The sequence below is a fragment of the Mirounga angustirostris genome, unplaced genomic scaffold (assembly GCF_029215605.1).
Source record: "Mirounga angustirostris isolate CCGP_5_RB_7025 unplaced genomic scaffold, mMirAng1.0.hap1 SCAF_12, whole genome shotgun sequence".
In the NCBI taxonomy this organism is placed as follows: domain Eukaryota; kingdom Metazoa; phylum Chordata; class Mammalia; order Carnivora; family Phocidae; genus Mirounga; species Mirounga angustirostris.
Window position 1 is genome coordinate 109,018,908 of NW_026991720.1, and position 25,024 is coordinate 109,043,931.

At 38.3% G+C, this 25,024-nt stretch overlaps 1 protein-coding gene across 1 annotated transcript in view; it reads left to right on the forward strand.

Moving 5' to 3' along the window:
- The window catches only part of LOC135362175 (alpha-mannosidase 2-like), a 165,070-nt gene that overhangs the window by 21,855 nt on the left and 118,191 nt on the right, over positions 1-25,024 (forward strand). The window contains exon 5 of the mRNA XM_064575597.1: positions 9,847-10,018. Within this exon, the coding sequence (XP_064431667.1) occupies positions 9,847-10,018 (172 nt within the window). The remainder of the gene's footprint in view (positions 1-9,846; positions 10,019-25,024) is intronic.

Consider the following 25,024-nt stretch of genomic DNA (forward strand, 5'->3'; position numbering starts at 1 on the left):
GTTTCGTATTTTAATTCCTAATCATGCCTTCTTCCAGTCTATGAGGACATGTAACAATTGTCATACAGCATTTTGTATGGTTTACATGAGTTAAAACAAAATTGGAAAGGAATTGTTAAGTAAATGCTGATAACTTTGTACTGTTACGCTTTTGAAAAGTTTTGAATCATAGACCATGAAATTAAATGTTAGTTGATTGATACATGTTCATGTTATATTTAATAAGCTGATTAAAACAGCACCTTTGTATCTACAATCTTAATTCTTTCCTTCCCACTACTTAAACTGCCGAAATATTTAGTTAATTTTCCTTCAAAAAAGTCACAGTGTGTAGAGAGTAGATAAGGTATACTAAATGGAAAGTTGGACCGCATATTGTTAGTTAAGCAATTTGTAAGATGAACATTAGAAAATAATCCCCCATGTGGTATGACTCTGAATCAGAGAGACCTAGGCACAAGAGCCACAGTGGAAAATCATTTTATTTTGTGCATTTGCAGTTGTTTTACAGAGTTTTTATTGATTCAAATGAGTGAGTAGGATTTTTCACTTTTTTTTTTAAATTAAGGAAACAGAATTTTGCATTTAGCATTATATGATAATTTGAAATGAGTGTATGTACCCTTATTCTTTTTTTTTTTTTAAGATTTATTTATTTATTTTAGAGAGAGTGGTATAAGTGGGATGAGGGGAGAGGGAGAGAGAGTCCCAGCAGACTCCCTGCTGAGCGCAGAGCCAGACTTGGGGCTCAGTCTCACGACCCCGAGATCACAACCTGAGCCAAAATTAAGAGTCACCCTTAATCGTCTGAACCATGTAGGTGCCCCTATGTGCCCTTTTTCTTAAAAAAAAAAAAAAAAAAAAAAAAACGAGAGAGAACAAAAACGTGAGGAAATCGCAGTGTGGCATTATTTTAAAGGTTTTCTGCTCATGTATTGTTCAGCACAATCAGAAGAAAAGAGTTCTGGTCAGCCATAGTTGGGTAACACCCAGTGGGTGAAAGCAGGGGAGACTTGCAAGTCCATCTGCCAAAGGAACCTGCTGAGTGGAAGGAGATGGTCAGGAGAGGGCCATGTCTTTGTGGGCACAGTTTGCGGAGCACTTTGTTTTGTTTAATAATTGAGGGATAAAATGAGTTCTTCGGTTTTGGCCACTGTGATGGGAAATTTGAGTTTCTGGAGCTAAAATGCATGAGGAAGAACTGAGTGAGAACTGGTATTCATTGCCTGTCTTGTATCAGGGGAGTGTTAAGTGTGTGTTGCTTCATGTAATCCATTCTGCAACCCTTAAAACTGGTAAATTAAACCCCATTTACCAGGTGAAGACAGTGAGGCTAGGGTCGGTATACTAATGTCTTCGAGATCCATCAGTTATAAATTGGCACAGGATGGCGAATTAAAGCTCAGATTTGCCTAATTCTGAGATCTCTGTTCTTTCTACTTACCATGCTGCTTCTCAAGATATTTTATTTAGTTCAAATGATTTTCTTGCTTTATGGGCGTTAACTAATTTGACACATTTATCTGAACCTTGGGTTGTTAATAGAGTTGCCAGATTTTTTTTTTAAAGATTTTATTTGTGGGCGCCTGGGTGGCTCAGTCGGTTAAGCGACTGCCTTCGGCTCAGGTCATGATCTCAGGGTCCTGGGATTGAGTCCCGCATTGGGCTCCCTGCTCGGCAGGGGGTCTGCTTCTCCCTCTGCCCCTCCCCCCTCTCATGTGCTCTCTCTCATTCTCTCTCAAATAAATAAATAAAATCTTTATAAAAAAAAAGATTTTATTTATTTATTTTAGAGAGTGCTCGAGCAGGGGGAGGGGCAGAGGGAGAGAGAGAAAATCCCAAGCCGAATCCCCGCTGAGCGCAGATCCTGACTCAGGGCTTGATCTCTCAGGACCCTGAGATCATGACCTGAGCCAAAACCAAGAGTCCGATGCTTCACCGACTTTTCCATCCAGGAGCCCCTTGAGTTGTCAGATTTAACTTTATAAAAAAAAAAATGTAAGTTAAGTTTACATTTCCAATAAACGATAATTTTTTTAGTGTGTGTTCTAAATATCATAGGGAACACACAGTAAACATTTATTCATTATTTATCTGGAATTCAAATTTAACTTGGCATCCTGTATTTTATCTGGCAATCTTAATTAGGAAAATACTGGCATTAAGAGTTAAATGTTTACACAGCACTTTAGAATTATCTTTTTAAGCGATCTCTCAAATTGGTGTATTGAGGTTCTTTTTCAGGGGGAGAGTGCTGATCGTTGCGGCTCTCCCTGGACTGCATTCCTTAGGAGCATATACATCAAGTAGCACCTAGAGATGTAGGTGATCACCAGACATGTCCCCACCCTCCTGTTTTGGTTACTTTTGTCTGTCTGTCCGGTCTGGGTGCTTCAGAGCTCACCGATGTGCCAGTTATACAAATAATTGCTACTGCCTATGAGACTTTACTGTGTTTCAGGCACTGTTCTCTTCACGTATTAAATCCATTACTGCTCTCAGCCACTCTATGACAAAAGTCCTATTATTACCCTTATGTCACAGATGAGAAAACTGAGGCAGAAGAGAGTCCAAGTAATGTGTTGGTGGCAGGGCTGGGCTTGAACCCAAGCTCTGGACTCGGACTTGTAGCCACTATTTAATATTGTTTCTGGAAGGTAATACTTCTGAAACCACAGGCAGAGCTTCTAGGAAGAAGGTCTTCTAAGTGTTTCCGTGTTAGATGTCATCCACTTTAGTATGATTAATCATATAAAACATTTTATGAACTATCTTGCAAAAGTAGACACCTCACCACACTGTTTCCCATCCTTTTTTCCTTCTGGTCTCTCCTTATTGAAATGGATGTTCCTGTCCTTAAATACTACTTGAGTACATGAGATGGTGAGTGGTTTTCCTCATTGCTGCATATTTTACAATTAGCAAGTCATTTAGAAGCAGTATTTTCCAGCTTTTAAATGGTTTCTTTTAGAAACTGATAATTTGCCCCACATTTGCCCTGACCGTAAGGCTAAATAGCCTCATTTCCTAAGAGTAACTCCTCGAAGGAAGTCACTTTTACTTTTACTTCTAATGGTTTCTTTCATATTATAGACACTTTTCATTTTTTCAGACCACTAAGCCCTGTTTGGGGAAGACGTAGTAGGCCTAAAGTGTCCTACTCGGTGTGAATTGATGCTCATGGATGGAGTCCTTAACAAGGGAGGGAAGTAACTTTAGCCCAGATTTAGAAATTATTGTGGAGGTTGATCTCACAATGGCAGGTGTCAAATATCGAGGTATGCAGGTCTTTTAAAGGGCATTTAGAAAAGCAATATAGTAAGGGGTCACAATTGGACATTATACAATCAGCTGCAGGGTGAACAAAACCCCAGCTGTCCTAACGGTAATGCAGATGGCTCCCGTGGTGTGGGATAGAATTTCCAGTGAGGGCATCTTACACGGGTTCAAAAAGTGCTGTATCTCAAACAGCTTCGTGGACGTGAAGCTGATATGCTTTGAAAACTATTAGATGACACTGAATCACCTGGGAAAAAGGTGAGGTGATTCTGGAAACCTGAGTTCAGAAGCATTTATAGGATTCAGCAGGCTTCTAGGTTTCCAAAGACTCACAGGTCTTTGGAAAACCTCAGCTTCATCTTTGAGTCTCTCTCTCGTCTCTCGGGAGCTTCAGTCAGTTAGCATCTTCTCTTCATTTTGCCTCCTTGGTGTCATAAACGTTTTCCAGCAGAATTTTTGCAGTGGCCTCATTTCCTGTTTTCTACTTTACCATCTTCGTCTATCCTTTACACTCACAGCACACTCATTTTTGAAAGCACAGATCAAAAGACCTTAACTTCCTTCCTCCTAGATTTTCAGCAAGAATCAAAAACAGTTTAGAAGATTTTCGGTGATCTGACCCCCACTTCTGTTTTTATTTCTCTCTGTACTCCCAGCGTGTAAGCTGCCACGCAGCCATACCCACCTGCCTTCTCCCTGAAACTGACACAGACCTTTGTGGTTTTGTGTGTTTTCCACATGCTCTTCCTTCTGTTTGGGAACTACCACCTTTTTCCTCTATCCAGATGATGACTATTCTAAGAATCTCTCTTCTGTCCTCCTGGTAGGAATCCACCACTTCTATATTCCCACGGCATTTCGCTCATATTTCCACTGTGGAATCTGTTTTCATTGATTAGCTTTATTGCTTTGCCTTATTAGAGGCTTGGTTTGTGTTTGAATGAATAAACTGGAACAAGACGTTGGTGAAAACTCTTTCACAGTTTATCAGGGCAGGGGGAAACAAGCTTAACTTATAATGGAAATGTTGGAATTAAAATTAATCAGCAGCGGATTTGAGTTATGATAATACCAGTTAAGATGGTGTGTGATACCTTAAGTGTAAGAGTGGCTATTGCAGTCAACTATGGAAGGATTTGACAAGTGATGGAAGAAACCTGTTGATCATATGTTGATAGACAATAACTTCATTACTAAAATAAAGAAGCTTTCTTATTTTATAAACCTTTATATTTGTTTCTTAATTTGAGACTATTATGTTAAAACAGAAGTAACCTGAAGCTTAAGTTATAGTTTTTACATGTTTATTATCTGGATATAATTATTTTTGATTCAAAATTTACTATGCTCTCTTAACATTCAGTACCTATTTAACTTTGAGTAGAATAAATGTAGTCATTAAAAAAATCATTATTGTAGCAGTTAAAATCACAACAGTGTAGCAATGATTTGAGGGGATGTGTGTTTTATTTATTTATTTTTTATTTATTTTTATTTATTTATTTTTTAAAGACTTTATTTATTTATTTGAGAGAGAGAGTGAGAGAGAGAAAGCACAAGAGGGGGGAGCGGGAGAGGGAGAAGCAGACTCCCGCTGAGCAGGGAGTCCGATGCGGGACTCGATCCCGGGACTCTAGGATCATGACCTGAGCCGAAGGCAGTCGCTTAACCAACTGAGCCACCCAGGCGCCCCCGAGAGGATGTGTGTTTTAAATTATCTTAGGGCTGACAGAGCTTTTTTAAATATAAAATAGAACCTTAAGAGATAATGACCAAAGATTATTAGGTTAGCATCAGAACAGACAATGAATGCATTAGAGCTAATTGTGTATGTGTGCAATGTCTTTTCCTTTTGGTTTCATTTCCAGTTGGAGTAATAAATTTGTATTTATATTTCATATACCTTTTTTCCCCTATCCTTTTGGCCGTGCATTTCATTCATCTATCACATACTTACTGAATTCTTGATGGTGTAGGCTTCATACTAGGTGCTGGCTTCATGAGAATTCAATGCTTTGAAGTTCGGGTTATAGGTTCTCAAATTTGTAGGAATTGGGGCAGAAATACCTGGAGGTCCTCAGGCCCTTTGTATAAACATTTAAAAGTTATAAATCAAACTGATACATTGCTAAATAAGGATAGGTCTTTTCATCCTGCCTTGAGAAATAGCACCATTATCAGGAAGGCCATGTGTGGGTTGAGATCGATCAGGCTCCAGTTCTCTACTGGAATGTGTTGGTGCATGTGGGAAGAGCCAGCCTATAGTAGCCCAGCCCTGTCTCCCAGAAATGGCCCTGTCCTAAACCAGGCCCTCCTTTGCAGACACCCCAGCACTCTTCCCACACCCCTGCAAACTGCATTCCCCCTGCCCATTGCTCAGGCTAGGGAGGTTACCACCTGCAGGTCGACTTCCCTATAGAAAAACCTATAGAAGGCCCTTGGTGGGCTCTAGAAACTGGCTTGAGGCTGTTTGAACACAGATTTCTGGGCCCTGGTACTCAGAAGGGCAAGTCAGGGCAGGCTCTGGGTGGGCAGGTTCTTTGCTTTGGGAATTTATTGTGTGAAAAGAATGTGGTCAGAGGACGAATAGGAAGATCCCTCAAGTGACCAGGGCTCAGGAAGGGATCCCCTTGCCCAAGTGCTAAATTGGTGCTGTGTATGCTCTTGAACCAAATAAAACTGAGTGTTCCTTGAGAGGATCAGAGTGCCACAAAGTCTTTAGATTTTGAAGCAAGATCAAGAGTCAAATTTTAAAAAAATAGTGTTTTGTCAGTGAACAATTACGAGGTGCTTAATTGTTCACAAGCATTAAAAATAAGCATTGGGTTGTCAACTTTATTAGGCTTTATATTTTAAAACTTAAAATTTTTTATGATAAAATAGTGATAGCAAACTTGGAGTTATGCCTGCTTTAAAGAACTTCTAATTATGTATTCTTTGTTTTAGATATTTCCCCACTTACTTAAAAATGGTGACTAGCTGTTTTATGGGTTGAAGTGTTGTTAGAGGGGAAAAAGAGTAAATGGAAAGGTATTCTTCGTGCTATTCTAGCCCTGGTTCAATTTCCAAGTGTATTCAAGGGAAAGAAAAAGGCTGTGAATTGACCACTTAAGTAAATCAGTTTGCAACTCAATGTCCTAGGATTATTAAATCCAGAGGTAGGAATATAATTTTATGTCACAAAAAATCATCCCATACAACTTTTCATAAAATACTGTCTTTCTGATTGGTCTTATGTTAATATACAATTGTAGTTTTACAGTAATTGAGGACAAGAAAGAGCCAATTCAGTGTAAAAGGGAATACTTGATTATTGTATAAGAGCAATAAAAGCTAATTTACTGTTATATTACTCAATATTGAAAGCTGCAAGAGGCTATCTTTTAGTTCATTCTTCATTAATTGTGTTATATTTTAGTGATATTAGTATCTATTATAGATGAGTTTTATGGAAGGCTTTTAAGTTGACATCTCAGCATGTATTTTGGCTCACATAAATATCTTTGACATATTTTCTGCATGATTGTTGAAGGGCAAATGAAGTGTTGAAGGCAACATGGATTAATCAGTCACTGTGATTTCTTTATGAAAACTCCTATGATAAACTATTCTTTGAAAGGGTCTTAGCTAATAACAAATTATAACTGATGAAAACAAGTAATTGTACTTAAAAAAGAAAAAAAAAACCCTGTTACTTATTCAGCTTCATAAAGACAGTTTCTTCTAAATTTGCTTTCTATGCTAGATTACTAGAGTTTTATTATTAAATTAATTTTGGAGTCATTCCATTGTTAATAGCTCTTTTCTTTTATTGAGTTAATAGCCAAATAATTAGGGCTTAGTTTTGACCTTTGTTAAAATTTAGGTAAAACACCTATGTGTGATGTCTTAAAGACAATAATTTGCACAGAGCCATTTCAGGAATTTACATGGTCCTCACTGCACATGTATAATAAGAGCATGATGCAGAAGGAGAGGTCACTTCCAAACATTTGATTTTAGCTCAGTCTTGCAATATGGAGGTAGATACATGTTAAATTAAATATTATAATGGTCCTTGGTAAAATAAATTCTCCCCACAGTGCAATCTTTGTTTTTCGGATGGTAATAACACTGATTTTTTCTAGGGCTAAATTAGTTTGCTAGGGTTGCCATCCCAAAGTACTACAGACTGGGTGGCTTAAGCAACGGAAATTTATTTCCTTACAGTTATGGAAGCTGCAAGTCCAAAATCAAGGTGTCAGCAGTGTTGGTTTCTTCTGAAGGCCTCTCATCTTGGCTTGCAGATAGCCCCCTGTCTTCGCATGGTCTTCCCTCTGTGTATGTCTGTGTCCTAATTGCTTTTTCTTGTAAGGACATATTGGATTAGGGCCCACCTTCATGACCTTATTATACCTTAATCACCTCTTGAAAGACCCTGTCTCCAGATACAGTTGCATTCTGAGGTATTGAGGTTTAGGATTTCAACATAGGAATTTTGAGGGGACACAATTCAGCCCTTAATAGGGGCATAGAATGAATTCTTTGCAAACCAAAGTTTTGGGTTACCAATATGTTTAAGATGTGGAACAGTTTATTTAAATGTTTTAAATAAATGTGCCCTTTTCAAAATTTAGTTGTTAGAAATATCTTTTATTTCCTCTTTTACCTGTTTTGATTGTAGAAATGGGGAAGGGTCCATTAAAGACTGATGAAGGTGATAATAATAATAGCAACTAACATTTATCAAGTCCTGTGTTATATCCTGGACTCTGGTCTGAGCACTTGATGTTTTTTTTTGTCTTGGATGTTGGCATGGTCAGCATTAGCAGCGAGTTGGAGCATGCTAGGGGTAGGTTGGCTTTTCTTTGCTTGTCCTTGGGAATCCAGATGTGGATCTTGGCTTTGCGGTCTGGGGCAGGAGTCCCAAGTTTGTACCTTTGCCAAGCAAGATGGGATTCTTTGCAAACCACTATTTCATGAGCTATCTTTGAATTTTCTATATAGATAGGCTTTTTATTTAAACATGGAAAAGTTAAACTATCCATGTAGTATTCTTTGGTGACTTTAAAAATAACTTAAAGGTGTCCCAGATCAAGAAAGTCCTCGTAAAGAATATTTTACACTGAATTCCTCTTTGGCTTCTGGCTTCAGACCTGTCGCTTTGTACATGCTCACTAAATAACTATGGAATGAATGAATAGATTTTAGTTAAAGCAAAAGGGAGAAATACAGAGTGTCAGTGCCCTTTTCAGAAGCTCATATTTACATTGTCAAAATAGTTGCATTGTCTTCTCTGCCCTAGCACATTTTATTATCTTCCAGCTAATACAGTATATTTCAGATATTAATTATAAACAAAAGAACTAACCAGTTGACCCCTTAATAGTTTAGTCTCCCCACATGTTTGAGGTTTGGAAAAAATAGAGCAGTAGTTTAGCCTGGATGTATAGAAAGTCCTATCTCTCTATAAGATTTCATGGATAAGAGGTTGTTCTTTGGAAGGTCCACGTGGCCAATAGATAGCTGGGTATGATTTTGCCTCAGCAGCTCATCATGTTGCTTTAATGCTCTGCCAGATAGGGCTATGCTTGGACTTATGGGTCTTGTTAAAAATGTTTCTTTATAGGGATGGGGCACCTGGGTGGCTCAGTCAGTTAAGCGTCTGCCTTCAGCTCAGGTCATGATCCCAGGGTCCTGGATTCGAGTCCCGTGTCAGGCTCCCTGTTCAGCGGGGCGTCTGCTTCTCCCTCTGCCTGCCACTCCCCCTGCTTGTGCTCTCTTTCTCTCTCTCTGTCAAATAAATAGAATCTTATAAAAAGATGTTTCTTTATAGTGAAATTGCAAATATCTTTAGATAAAACTTCCAGGATATTTGAGAAAAGTCTGAGAACTAAGTCCTCAGTATCTACAATTTTCTTTTGAAAAAGACTTGACATACATGTATACACTTGTGTTGTTTGATTAGTGTCAATTTGTGCTTCCAAAAAATGGAATAATTTACAGCCTTTGGAAACTAATGCCCGTTCTTGGCAGAATTCTACTTCTCTGTATTCATAATAGTGCTATTAATTACCTTACTGCTTTGCTGCTGACTTTTAGATATAGTTTATACTTTTCTTTTTCTTAATTTAACTTACTAAAATGGGTAGGGAGTTTCAGATGTGGTATGAAGGGATACAGTTTTCATTACATTATGAGTAGTACTGCCAGCTTGTTAACGCTGTTCAGATTTTTAGAATTAAAGCAAATTCCTTAAATTAGAGATAAATTATAAATAATTGAATTCAATACTATAATTACTAAGCATAAATAAATGCTTTTGGGCCTCAGGTCATTTTTCTCATTTTTTCCCTCATTTCTATCTGAATTTGTGCAGTTTTCAGAGTGTTTTGTCATTAGTGACTTTTTGAGTTTCGTATCCATTGAAATGGAATTTCACCACTTGAAACATTTCTGAAATTTTTAAATGTGTCTTAATATGAATGAAACATCTAAGGGTATCCAAAGGTGATGCAATGGAATGTGACTGAGTTGAAATCAGACATATGAATCAGACCTTTGTTGTATATTTGTGTCTTGATTTAGGTTGGTTGAAGACTTTTGATGACTACTTTAGAGAGATGACTCAGTATATTTTTAATAACATGGTCATCAAGCTGAAAGAAGACTCACAGAGAAAATTTATGTGGTCTGAGATTTCTTACCTTTCAAAGTGGTGGGATACTATAGATAAGCCGAAGAAGGATGCTGTGAAAAGGTTTGTTTTAAAACTGTTTTTTTGTTTGTTTTTTTGTTTTTGCAATTTGGTAATATTAAACATTAATTATACAGTGAAACAAGACTTGAATTTTTAGAAGGTAAAAATTCTTAGCCTTATATCTGAAACTAAAATATTTCTTCACATCCTTTTTTCCCTGATTCTAGTTCATCTCTGAAAAAGTGACTTGAAACTTTTCTGTTGAAGTCCTTATGTTCCAACTTTGTCCCGGAGATTGAATTATTAGGTCAAAGGGGCTTAATATTTTAAATGGTTTTTGAAGCATATAATCAAAGTGACCCTTGGAAAGATTGTTTCAGAGTATTCTTCTATCTTCCATATAGAATTGTACCAATGTCTCTGCCTAGTTGGCCACCACTATAATTTTTTTCTAAAACTTTGACCGATTCGATGGTTGAAATATTTTAATTTGGATTTTTGATTACTGATAATGTTGCATATTTTCTCAGTGTGGTATGATGAGAGAATCTGTTCCCTATGTGTCCCTCCCTTCTGCTCCCAAGAGTTTAAGGATTATCATAGCATGAATTGCTTTCTTTTATTTATTTAATATCACATATATAGCACTTACTGTTTTAATGCCTGTTCTGAGCACTTCACAAATGATAACTGATAATCCTCGCAGCAGTCCTGTGAAGTAGGTACAATGACTGTCCTCGTTTTACAGATAAAGACACTGGTTGTCCGGGGTCACCCAGCTGGGACGCGCCTCGCTGGCGTGCCATCCGGGGCCGCCTGTCCAGCCCCACAGGCTCTTCCCTCCCATGCTGTGCTCTGCTGCTGCCCTGAGATGTAAATTGTCTGTTTTTTTCCCTACTTATTTGAAGTGCCATCTTTGTTGTATTTAAATATGCATTGATTTCTGGGTTTTCTGACCTCTTTCATGGACTTTTCTGCTTGACTCTGATTGTCGTGGCTTTAAGATCTGTTTCATTAATGGGCAATTTAAATCTCCCTTTGTCTTTCTTTGCTGAAAAATTCTTTTAATGAGTGACCACTTAATTTTCCCAAGGAGCTTTAGAATTAATTTGTTAAATTCTTCCTACCGTATCAAAAAAGAAAAGGATTTTGATGGAAATTGACACAAACTAATTTAAAGATAATTTGGAGGGATTTGGTTTTCCATCATTATCCATCAGACTTTTTTTTTTCCTTGATAGGGCACAGCATTCAAAAACTTTGCTAGTGATACACACACACACGCACGCACACACACAGAAGAGATGGGAACCTAATAAAGATGCTGGTAGAGATTTATGTATGTTAGGTGGTTAGAAATAACATAAATGCTACAATAAAAGACCCGAAGTTTATACTTGTAGACGTGGATGTCAGAAAGAGTACAGATTTTGAGTTAGTGCAAAATGGTAGAAAGTGGGTTATCTGAAATCTGACAGGAAGTTTTTTGGCATATGTGGATGATTGTGAACACAGACAGTGAATTGAAGTAACTGGTAGACCTTGGAGGGTGTGTGTGTGTGTGTGTGTGTGTGTGTGTGTGTGTGTCTTGTGTATCCCTATGTGGCTGGGTTCAACTGGGTGCAGTTTTCTGCCTTCTTCACTTCTGTTTCTCAGGGACAAAATTTCACTTAAGCAATACAAAATTTGCTCCCTGATATAATCATTCACTTTGGAATAAATTTTTTTGAAACAAGCATTTATAGCAGAAATGACTATACCTATTTTTTTTTTGCCACTGTTCCCCTGTCAGCTCCCTTTTATTTTTAGGGATTTTATTACTTTTTAAATTTAGTACATAAGGGTCTGTGCCCGATCTTTGCTTACTAGCTCATTCGGTCATGCATTCTGCAACTGCCCCAATGGATATCTCCAATGGGGCAAGAGCGACGAGGTTTGGACACTCGTGAGCTGAGTATTTCTTTTTCTTGATCATAAATTCTAACTCTCACCACTGACAAATAATTATCTTTTCTCCTTTTAATAACTAAAATTACTATAACTACCACTCACTTGTAGTTTGTTTGGATTTGCCTGATCTCTGTGCCCTTTTTACATTAGAGGGAATTCATTTAGAACAGTAGTTCAAATGGTTAGGCCCTGGAATGAGGCTACCTGGGTTCAAATTCTGGCAACTCCCATCTATTGTGTGAACTTTGGGCAAATTATCTGACCTCTCTGTGTCTCATTTTCTTTGTCTAGTGAGGATAATATTGGGACCTATTTTATTTGGTTTTTATGAAGATTGAATGAATACAAATAAATGCTTAGCCCAATGCCTGGCATATTTTAAGTCCTTAATAAATATTAAAAGCTCTTGTTATTTTAGTTTTTGTCACTTTGAGTCTTTCTCTTGGACACTCAGTGTAGAACTTTAGTTCCGAAGTCATCCTTTTTTTTTTCTTTTAATAGAAGAATTTAACTGTAAAATATATGCTTTCTTTCTTAAAAAAGCTTTTTAATGTATTGCTTCAGTGAAAATAACCTTCCCCTCCACTTCCCCGCTCAGACATTTTTAGGATTTTTAAAATTTTATCCATGAAATTCTAAATTTTGACCGTGTATCTAGGTATAACTTATTATTAAACTTTCCATCTGTCAATTCAAACATATCTTCGGCTTATGTGTTCTGCCCTTACTATATACTGTTTTTATTTTCTCTGTGGATTAAATTTTCTAGTTATTGAGTCTCACTTTTCCACATGCATTTTTGATTTCTTTGTTATATTTACTGTGTTTGGGAGATTTTTCTTAAGGGTTTTAAAGATTTTCTTAAAGATTTTTCTTAAGGGTTCTTTTTTTCCCCCACTTCAGATTCAGTTCTTTGAGGGTATGAAACATGTTCTTTTCTGGCTTTGGTTTTAACTGTTTTTGTTTGCTTGTTTGTTTTTTACCCCTCAGTTCTGCATTCTTTATATGGTACCCTGTAAGTCCAAGTATTTTTGTCCTTTTTATTCATCCTTGAACAATAACAGATGTATATACACCTAGAATTTGTCCCAAAACAGAGAGTGTAACTGGCCTCAATTCCTTCCTGTTCTAACTAAATACTTTGTTTCCTTGTTGTGGGTGTTAGTTCATATTGACTGGCCAGTGTCCATTCCCCCTGGTTTCCTTTTGGGAAATGGCCTCTCACACATGTCAGATCCTCCATCTTCCTGCCTCAGGTCAGACAGGCCAGCTATGACCTGAGCTCGGCTAATCAGTGTATTACTGCCCAGCATTCTGAGTCGTTAGAAAGTGAAACGAGGGTGGACAAAAGGAAGCAAGGGAGGCAGACGTAGAGGGAAGGTTGCAGGTCATCTCTCACAGCCCTGGTGCGTTCATAAGACTCTTCCTGTCCTGGGACATGGTCCCTGTGATCCCTGTAGCATGTCCTCTCATTTTCTTCCAGCCCTTCATTAAGCTTGGACTTGTAGTCCTCAGTTTTGTGTGTCCAGGAGAGTGTCCCAGTGCATTTCCTCTCTGGAGTCGGCAGGTGTTGTTGGCAAACAAGAAAGCTAGCTGATCTATTCCCCCTCAGATCCTTTGTTGGAGAGCTGGATTCTGAAAGATTGCATGAGCATCAGGGACCCAGCAGCTGGAGAATATGTCCCTGTCATGAAAAGGAGTGGCCGAGGGGAAGAGAGTAGCTGGGGCTGTGGGAAGATGGGGAGATTTATGAAGTGTTTGTTCTCTGCTGGGTGAAGCTGCGGAGGCCAGGATTAGCTTTCTCCATTCAGCTTTCTCTTTTGTCACGTGTAAGCCAAGTAAGAGCTTTGGCCTGTCTGAAGGTCCTGCTTCACAAGAGTATAGGAGACTAGAGTCCAGCTACCTCCGAAGGAAAGTGGGCTTGCTGCCTGCTGCTTTTCGTAAGGTGAGGCCATGCTTGTTTCCTCCCAGGATGGCTGCATGAGGGAGCTACCCTCTGCAGCAGTAAGGACCTTGGGGTTGAGAGGCTTCTCTGTAGGATGAGCTCTCAAAGAGCCCTCAGGTTGAAGTATGGAGATAGTGATTAGTGTCTGTCCCAAGATACAGCTTTGCTTCAGTCCTTGGCCCTCCAAATTAGGGGCTGTTGCCCAAATCTCTCAGAGTCCTTTCTCTTTATGATTTGAGACTCCATGTTGATTTTTCTTGTAGGATGATGGCAAGTTAGTACTTGAATTATTTTAGTTTCATCTATGTAGTATCTGTCAGAACCACTGCCAATTTTATAGCATGAGGATAGTCCCCTTCTCCTTATTCTAGCTGGGTGCATATCTCTCTCTCTTTTTCTGCTCTGTTGGCCATTTTACTTACGTTGAGCTGTATGAAATTGCCGGTATTTCACCATTTTTGATGTACAAAAATAGCAATTTCATGGGATTCAACCTAAGATTAAGGATAGAAAATGGTAAGATGTGGTAAGGAGTGGGAATACAAATGAGAATCTAATGCTCAATTCATTGTCTTAAACTTCTTTTGACAGATGCTATTTTGGCAGTGGGAAATATTCTGGAATATAGGCCTGATCTTGATGATACCATTTTGCTTGAAGAAAATATTGTTTTTGTTTGTTTGTTCTTTTTGTTTTGTTTTGTTTTAAGATTTTATATTTATTTGAGGGAGAGATAGAGCACAAATGGAGGGGCAGAGGGAGAGGGACAAGCAGACCCCTCTGCTGAGTGGGGAGCCTGACAAGCTCAATCCCAGAACCCTGAGATCATGACCTGAACCAAAGTCAGACGCTTAACTGATTGAGCCACCTAGGAGTCCCAAAGAAAACATTGTTTTTTATAGCAAAGTTAAGGCAAATGAGTTTTGTTTCTGGTCAAGCTTTGTCAGAGTTTTCTCCCTTCTTGGCATCATCATACACTTTTATTCACTTATTACATTTATCTGTGGAATTAGGGTCATAGCATTTTTTCCCCTCCTTACTTAAACATAACATTCTTAGTATTTCTTGCCTAAATGTATGTTTTGGGGAAAAATTAATAGATGTACAGGTGTGCTTTCAGTATTTAAAATTCTGAGCTTGTACTAAGTGGTGTTAACTGATAGAATTTTTTTGACTGCTAGTATAATGCTTATGCAGTGGCTTATTTTTTCCTTTTTGAAGATGAGTCTATGGATTCTATGTCTGTACCTAAATTTGCAAGCTATCTATTGCAGAACAGAACCTGTTAATTCCAGCAGAGTTCCATGTAAGCCTTTATTGTCCCTGAAGAATACCAATTGATTGTGGGAACTTAACAGAAACATAACTCAAATGATCCCCGTAATCTATTCTAGCAGTGACTTGTTTGATTCTCACCCCCTGTGGCAGCAGTCTTCAGCTCTATAAGCTTTTAAAAATGAGAATCTAGTTAACTAAAGGGAGATCCATGCAAACAACATCTAGCCTTTTGTGTGTGTGTGTGTGTGTGTGTGTGTGATTCAAAGTAATTTAATCAATTATAGTCATGGTGCCTACTTGTAACACATATCCAGTGGATTTAAAAGAAACTTCCTCCCATTAAATAATCAACACATTTTCTGTCTAGGCTTGTTTTATTTTTGAAAATGACTAGGATGTTAACATTCTTTTTACTTTTTAGGCTTCATATTTGAATATTCTTCAGCTAAATGCAGTTAAATACTGCATGATGTTTATAATACATCAAAATGTGAATCGTTATTCAGAATCAAGCAGCTGAAACATTAACCTTAGCATTTCTTTTGACTAGCACCCAGCATATTACATACTTATTTTTTTCTCTCTGGGCACTGAGACACTGAAACAGTTTTTACGGTGCATGTGCTCTTGCTGTTGAGACTGGTGTTCAGTGAAGAAGCTTAATGAGTTGTTGGAACCTAGAACAGTTTGTGTTCACCGAAGTCTTGACCAGCTTCTGTGTGGACATTTTGGTATGAAATAAGGCTTCATATGTGTGTGGGGAGGAAAGGTATCATCAGTGAATGGTTATTGAAGTGATGGTTAATGAAAATATTTTATCTTCAACACATTGCTGGGTTTCATTGCTTTGCCAAGAATGCACAATCTTTTTTTTTTTTTTTTTAAGATTATTTGTTTGAGATAGAGCGCATGCATGAGAGAGAGAGCACTAGCTGGACGGGGGAAGGGGCAGAAGGAGAGGGAGAAGCAGGCTCCCCGTTGAGCAGGGAGCCCAATGTGGGACTTGATCCCAGGACCCCAGGATCATGACTGAGCTGAAGGCAGATGTTTAACAGACTGAGCCACTCAGGTGCCCCAAGAATGGAAAATTTCTAATCTGTCATTCTCTTACATCTTTTTTCCTAGGTTTATATTTAAGTGAACCTTGTACCCTATTTTCTTAACTATCTGTTTGCTTATTGAAATCAGAGAAATGGGGGCACCTGGGTGGCTCAGTTCGTTAAGCGGCTGCCTTCGGCTCAGGTCATGATCCTGGGGTCCTGGGATCGAGCCCCACATCCGGCTCCCTGCTCAGTGGAGAGCCTGCTTCTCCCTCTCCCTCTGCCTGCCACTCTGCCTACTTGTGCTCTCTCTCTATCTCTCTGTCAAATAAATAAATAAAATCTTTAAAAAAAAAAAAGAAATCAGAGAAATGGTTGAGATCACTTTCTTAAATAATACAAATCCAAACTTATTGATGTGCATTTCAGGTTTCACTATAAAAATGTACTTTTAAAGTTCTCATACAGGTTAATTTATCATACATTTTATACAGGTCAAATTTTACGGTACTTGACCGAAGGCTGCTGTGAAATTTGCAGAGCAATAAGAAGTTACAGTGTGTCTTGTGATGTTCAGAGCACATTGCAGATTTGGATTGAGTTTAGAGGCTAAAGATACATAGCATTTAATCAAAGGAACCAAAGCAATTCGCCGGTGTCTAAAATAATCTCAGTTCTCATAGTTGAAGCAGCAGCGTATGTGTATTTGAAGAAGTACGTATTTCACCCCACTTCCTCCACTCCCAGTTTATTTCCAATGAGGCAGCTTTGTGCAGCTGCCACCCCTCAGCCACTCCGGCTGCTGGCTTCTGTCTACCTCACGGATACTGGCACAAGCCACGAGGGGCTTCTCAGCTGCTCCATCCACTGGATGCTGGCGCCGTCCCCCTGAAGGCTTTCTTTGCAGCATCAACACTGACCACTTCACTGTCCTTGAAATTCTTTCTTTCTTGTCTTCTCTGACCCAGAGCTGTTTGTCTCCTGTTTCTCTTCCTGCCTTGCTGAGCATGCCTTTTTCATCCCCTCAGTTTCCTCCTCTGCTCACTTCCTCCATGTCCCTTTCTCACCTGTGGGGTCGTACCCCTTGCTTCTCCTCTTCATCCTGCAGGCTCATCCACACTGTTATTTTAATTACTAGGTGTTTGGGCTGCTTCCAGATCTAGAGTGCCAACCTCAACTTCTTTTTTCCCTATTTAATGACAATAGTAACAGCTAACACTTCCTGAGTGCTTAACGTATACCAGGCATGTTGTAAGCACTTACATGTATTTATCCAGTCAGTCCTATAGCTTTCTTAGGAGTTAAGATGAGTTGAGTTTCTTTATGAGGAAACTGAGGCAGGGGTGTAAAGGAACGCACCTAAGATTCTCCAGCTAGTGAATAGGTCATGAAGACCAGAGCCAGGCAGCCTGGCCCCAGAATCAGTGCTGTTAAGTATTGTGTGCTCTGCCTTTTCCATCTGCCATTCAGGCCAAATCCAGTCAGTCCCCTAAGCCTTGTCACTTACTCCTCTTTAGTATTTCTGTGCTCTGGACCCCAGTTCCAGGCCCATTACTCTGTGTTTCCTGCTATTATGAAAACCTCCAGCTGGTCTTCCTGTGTCTAGCTCTGTCTCTTCCAGGTGTCCTCCATTTCTCCCACAGAGTTAGGTTTCTAATGTATCATTCTGTCCATGTCACTTCTTGACTTTAAAACACTTCAGTGATGCTTCAGTGTCAAAAGGTACAGACCCATCTCTTGTCTGGCACACACTGGCTCTTGCTCTGATTCCTCCCTACTTGTCCATCCTTCCCTCTGATCACTTCCTGCCTCACAGTCTGTTCTTAGCCCTGCTGAGCTGCGTGGGTGTCCTCAGACACATGTTATTTCTTGTTTAGGAATTTGCCCATGAGTTGAGGTTAGAATTTTTTTTTTCCTTTTGTGCAATGGATAATCTCAGTCTTATTCATTTTTCAAGACTCAGCTGAAATATTACCTTATTTCTGAAGCCTTCCCTTATTTACTCCATCATTCATTCAACAAATACTGTGCTAGACTCCGGGGATACAGGAGATGAGGAAGACAGACCTGATAGTAGCAAAAGAAACAGTCAACAAAACCAAAATACAACCAACAGAATGGGAAAAGATATTTGCAAATGACATATCAGATAAAGGGCTAGTATCCAAAATGTATAAAGAACTTATCAAACTCAACACCCAAAGAACAAATGATCCAGTCAAGAAATGGGCAGAAGACATGAACAGACATTTTTCCAAAGAAGATATCCAGATGGCCAACAGACACATGAAAAAATGCTCAACATTGCTTGGCAGCAGGGAAATCCAAATCAAAACCTCAATGAGATACCACCTCACACCAGTCAGAATGGCTAAAATTAACAAGTCAGGAAATGACAGATGTTGGCGGGGATGCGGAGAAAGGGGAACCCTCCTACACTGTTGGTGGGAATGCAAGCTGGTGCAGCCACTCTGGAAAACAGTATGGAGGTTCCTCAAAAAGTTGAAAATAGAGCTGCCTTATGACCCAGCAATTGCACTGTTGGGTATTTACCCCAAAGATACGAATGTAGGGATCCAAAGGGGTACGTGCACCCCAGTGTTTATAGCAGCAGTGTCCACAATAGCCAAACTGTGGCAAGAGCCAAGATGTCCATCGACAGATGAATGGATAAAGAAGTGGTGTATATATATACAATGGAATATTATGCAGCCATCAAAAGGAATGAGATCTTGCCATTCGCAATGACGTGGATGGAACTGGAGGGTATTATGCTAAGCGAAATAAGTCAATCAGAGAAAGATAATTATATGATCTCACTGATATGAGGAATTCTTAATCTCAGGAAACAAACTGAGGGTTGCTGGAGTAGTGGGGGGTGGGAGGGATGGAGTGGCTGGGTGATAGACATTGGGGATGTATGTGCTATGGTGAGTGCTGTGAATTGTGTAAGACTGTTGAATCACAGAGCTGTACCTCTAACAAATAATACATTGTATGTTTAAAAAAAAAAAAAAGCAGGAAGGGAAAAATGAAGGGGGGAAACCGTAGGGGGAGATGAACCATGAGAGACTATGGACTCTGAGAAACAAACTGAGGGTTCTAGAGGGGAGGGGGGTGGGGGGATGTGTTAGCCTGGTGATGGGTATTAAAGAGGGCACGTACTAAATGGAGCACTGGGTGTTACATGCAAACAATGAATCATGGAACACTACATCAAAAACTAATGATGTAATTTTGGTGATTAACATAACATAATAAAATAAAAAATAAAAATAAATAAAATAATAAAATAAGGGGAAAAAACTTAGTATCACAATAAAGTGTTTGCTTCTATGGAAGCAAGAAGGGTGTCTTGGGAGGCTTCCTGAAGCAGGTGGTATTCAGGCTGAAACCTGAAAGGGGTTATAATTAGCCAGTTACGTAGGGGGTGGGGAAGGAATTCCAGGTTATGAGAGCAGAATTGTGATTATGGGCCAGGGATTATTAGCAAGAGCTTGGCATGTTCAAACACCCAGAAGAAGTTTATGAGGCTTCAGCAGTGAGGAGGAAGGTGTGTGTGCTCGGGCTGGTTAATGTCTGGTCATCAAGGAGATGCAGATTATAACTACTACAAGATTCTATCCCAAACCCTTTAGAATAGCTACAATCAAAAAGCCTGACAACACCAAGAGTTGACAAGAATGTGCAGCAACTGGAACTCTCATATTGCTAGTGGGGATATAAAATGGGACAATTGCTTTCTGAAAAGCCACCAAAGTTTTCCAAAGTAACACATACATAATGAGACCTAGGAGCCCCCTGCTAGGAATTTACCTAAGAGAAATAAAAACATGCTCACAAAAAGACTTGTTTAGACATTTTCATGGTGATTTCACACTGGAAACAGTTCAAATGTCCATCAGCAAGATAATAGATGAAAAAAGGCATATTCGTGCAGTGGAATTACTGCTCAGCAGTGAAAAAGAATGAATTACTGAAATACATGGTAAGATGGATGAATCTAATAAACGTGTTAAGCAAAAAAAGCCTGACAGAATAATAAATATTGTGTAATTTTACTTGATGAAGTCTAAGAGTAGCTAAACCTATCTATTATGATAGAAATGAAGTAAGAATGTCTTTCTTTTTTGGAGCAATTGAGGCGGGAGATAATTGGAAAGGGGCATGAAGGAACTCTCTGAGTTAATGGAAATAGTCCATATCTTGTTTTTGGTGGTGATTACAGGGGTATAAACACTTGTCAAGACTGATCAAACCAAACACACGTGTATTGTGTGTTGATATCTCAAAAGTCCTTTAAATACAGTACAGCCATAAACATGATGATAGGTCTGTTTATTAACATGGAAAGGTGTGCATTGGTATAGTATTAAGTAAAAGAAGTTGGTCAAAAACTGTGCCTACCATAACCCCTTATGCATTTATAGCAAGATAGTGAATAAATTTTTGAATTTTATTCTTTAATCTCATATATATTTTGATTCATTATGAATGAGCATTTTATTAATTTGTTTTGGAAAATGGTAGAGTGAAGTAATATTCACTATACAGTGAAATATTTAAAGACGATCCTCTTTTTTTTTGTTTTCTTTTTTCTTTTTTTTTTTAAGATTTTATTTATTTATTTGAGACAGATTTCATTCTTTTTTATGGCTAATATTCCATTATGTATATATATATATACATATATATATGACGGCTTTATCCATTAGTCAATGGACATTTAGGGTCTTTCCATAATTTGGCTGTTGTTGATAATAGTGCTGTAAACTTTGGGGTATATGTATCCCTTTGAATTAGTATTTTTGTATCCTTTGGGTAAATGCCTAGTGCAGTGCTGGGTTGTAGGGTAGTCCTATTTTTAACTTTTTGAGGATACTCCATACTGTTATGCAAACTGCACCAGTTTGCATGAAGAATATCCTCTTATTAAAACTTAACAGAAATGGGGGTCCTTGGGTGGCTCAGTCAGTTAAGCATCTGCCTTCGCCTCGGGTCATGATCCCAGGGTCCTGGGCCCGTGTCAGGCTTCCTGCTCAGTGGGGAGTCTGCTTCTCCCTCTCCCTCTCCCTCTTCCCCCACTCATGCTCTCTACCCCCCTTCTCTCTCTCTCGCTCACATCAATAAAATCTTAAAAAAAAAAAGATTAATTGAGCCATCTAATATTGGAAATATTCTTAAATAACATTTCATGATTATTTTATGCTATAGCTATGTTAGTTTTCAATGTTTAGGAGAAATCGGTATAATATTTATAGTTTAGAAAAAATTTTTCATTTAATTAATGTGTTAATGTAAGTCCCAAGTGTATAAAGGGTACACAGTGAAAGGTAAGAGATGAACCACTCTTGTCTCTTTGCCATCTAGTTCTTCCCACAGAATGCAGCTGCTGTGAACTCTATTATAGATATACAGGAAAACATATGTACATATACCTGTGTGCAAATACATGTTTATTATGCAAATGATAGCATGGCACGTACATTGTGCTGATCTTTTTCTGAATGAGTCTTTTTTTATTGTAAAATATTCATAACGTAAAACTTAGCATCTTACTGATTTTATTTGTACCATTTGATTGCATTAAGTACATTCACATTGCTGTGCAGTCATAACTATCATCTGTCTCTAGAACTTTTTCATGATCTCAAACTGTAACCGTACCTGTTACACAATAACTTGCCACTCACCTTCCCCGTCCTGCCTCTGGCATCACCATTCTACTTTCTGTTTCTGTAAGTTTGACTACTTTAGGTACCTCATATGAATGGAATAATACGTGTCTCGCTTTGATTTCACTTAGCACAAAGTCTTCAGGGTTCATCCATGCTGAAGCATGTATCAGAATTCCCTTCCTTTTTTAAGGCTGAATAATGATATTTTATTGCATGAATATACCACATTTTACTTATCCATTCATCCATCATTGGACATTTGGGTTGTTTCTATCTTTTGGCTATTGTGAATAATACTGCTGTGAACCTAGGTGTTCAAATATCTGTTCAAGTCCCAGCTTTTAATTCTTTTGTGTGTATATCCAGAAGTGGAATTGCTGGACATGTAGTAATTCTATGTTTGAATTTTTGCAGGACCCCTCATGTTTTCCACAGCAACTGTACCCCTTTACATTGCCACCCACAATGTTCAATAGCTCTGCATCCTTGACACCTATTTGCTGTTTTTTTTTTTTTTTAATCTAATTTCCATCCTAATGGATATTGTACCATGCTTTTCAATCTTAATATATCTTGGAGAACCTTTCAGGAAAGAAGAGCCCTTCTTTTTAAAGACAGTATAAAAATCTATTTTTTTGACTCTTCCCAGTGGGTGACCATGTAGTTTTATTTCTGGTCTTTTGTGAATGCATGGAATGTATCTTTATATTTAGTGTGTATAATGCTTCTGTTTATTTTTATACTTTATTTTTTGACTTAATTTGAATGAACATGTATAAAAGTGTATATGCATTTTACAATTTGATAGTTACTGCCAGAAATGTGTAACAATACCGATTTCCATACATCTTTGACCTCATAGTATGTTACACAACTTTTTGATCTTTCTAATATGATAAATAAAAGTGACATCTTGAAGTTTTAATTTGCATTTCCTTATGAGTGAGGCTAAATTTCTTTTCATTTTTGGGAGGCCATCATTTCTGAAATATATGCTGCATATTCTTTGTTCACTTGTCTTTTGAGTTATTGGTATCCTTTTTAATAGGAACCCTGAGTGTTAAATGGTGAGGAAACTAGGTGTGACTCCTGCCCTCACGGAGCTTACAGTCTATGGAGGGAGAAAGACAGTAAACATATAGTGTGTAATTAAGTTTTGTGATAAATGTTATAAAAGGAAAGTTTTGGGCTTTATGACAGATAACTGTATAGGTGGCTGAGCTTTAGACGAGATGTGGTGGCTAGGAAAGGCTCCAGGTGGATCCACAAGAGCCGGTGAGGCAGGTGTTGGGAGGGAAAAGATGCCAGGCAGAGAGTGCGTGGACAGTGAAATGAAAGGAGTGTGGCTGGAATGAAGTGAGGAAGGAATGATGAGAGAACACATTTGCCATCTGTCCCTCACGTTCTAAATCTTTATATAATTTATTTTAGAAAGAGAGAATGTGTGAGCAGGGGGAGGGGCAGAAGAAGGGGGAGAGAGAGAGAATCTGTAGTAGACTCTGCACTGAGATCAGAGCCTGACCTGGGTCTCGATCTCGCCACCCTGAGATCATGACCTGAGCTGAAACCCAAGTCAGATGCTCAGCCAGCTGTGCCACCCAGGCGCCCCCTCGTGTACTATAGTTTTAAAGATAGACGTCAACAATATTCAGAAGTATACGATGAATATCCCCAATTAGTATTCTATGAGGGGTCTTAAAACAGGTTTTATTTTTGTTCTCATATATTAGGTACTTCCCATGAAAGGCGTATGAATCAGGCACATGATAAGCAAATGTTTTTAGGCTATTAATTGATTTGTTGGGAGCCTCCATCTTTTGAATTTTCCACGTAACTAAATTTTTATTTAAGAATGAATCCCTGTACATCATCTTATATTATTTCATATTTCCCCAGATGTGTGATTACAAATTCAATTCGTTTTCTCATGTGAAATTAATTTGTGGTTCTTTGAAGCTGGCTAAATGATGCATTTTCTACTACTAAGTTATCTGTAACCATTTCTGCATTAGGGAAAAAAGCTCTTTGAGTCTATCTTTCTATGTGTGGCCAAGTTCCAAATGTGTGATGAGTCTACAGAGGGGAAAAAGTGACACTCAGAGAAAATGATTTGCAGCTTCGTGTGGTCAGCAAGGACATTCTTAAGTGTAAATTCTGCATCTTAGGCAAATTGAGCTGTGACAGATATGCTAAGCCTAATTTTGATCGGTTATTTTGTTAAGCTTATTATACCAAATTCCTAGGCAATGAAATAGTAGAAACAGAAATGTGTAATGCTGTTACCAGTGGTTACAAGTCAGCCATTTGAAAAAGTGAAACAGGAGTGTTGTTAATGTTGAAGTTAATGCCTGGTTTCCTATTTTCTGTATGTCTATATTCTTCTCTTTCCCTCCCTTTCCCTGTCTTTTCACTTTTGTTTCTAGATCTCATGTTTATTAGGAAATACGAGGAAAAGTGTACATGCAAAAATTTTGCCAGAAGCCAGTCTCTTGGCAGAAACGATGAATAGATCCGATGGAGTGGGCATGTCTTTTTCGATTTTGTATTCCTCTGGGCCAGAGAAATAGCTCAGTTTTGCTTGTTGAGCACTAAGTGCATGGACATTGGAAGCACCTGTATTCTAAGTGACTTTTTCTGTAGCTGTAGGTACTTCCTATTGCTTGATTAAAAAAAAAAAAAAAAAATCAAAGTCTCAAATATACAGTTGCGGTCTGTCTTAATTTTATTTTCATCATGTTGCTAACAGTGGCAATTTATAAATATATAAATAATATATACTTAATATATAATATATATTTAATATATATTTATTTTATATATTATATATAAATAATATATATATAAATAAAAAAGCCACCTTTTTGTAGGCTACCATAGCCTTTCTATTATTGCTTATAAATATTTTTCTAAGTCTTTCCTGAGGTGGTGTTTCTGTAGACTGGCAGTTCTACTTTTTGTACTTGTTACTAAATGATGAAGATCATTGCTGTGTTTCTCAATCATCAGGTTAATGTTTTCCTCGTGTTTCTTTGGACCTTTTTTGTTTTTCTGTCATTCATGAGATACTTAACTGCATATATTCTAGAATACAGGCATATACATGGGAATTTTGTGCCCTTCTCTCTTCTGCAACTGCTGTGTGTGGGTTTCTGGTTTGGTTTGGTTTTGGTTTTGG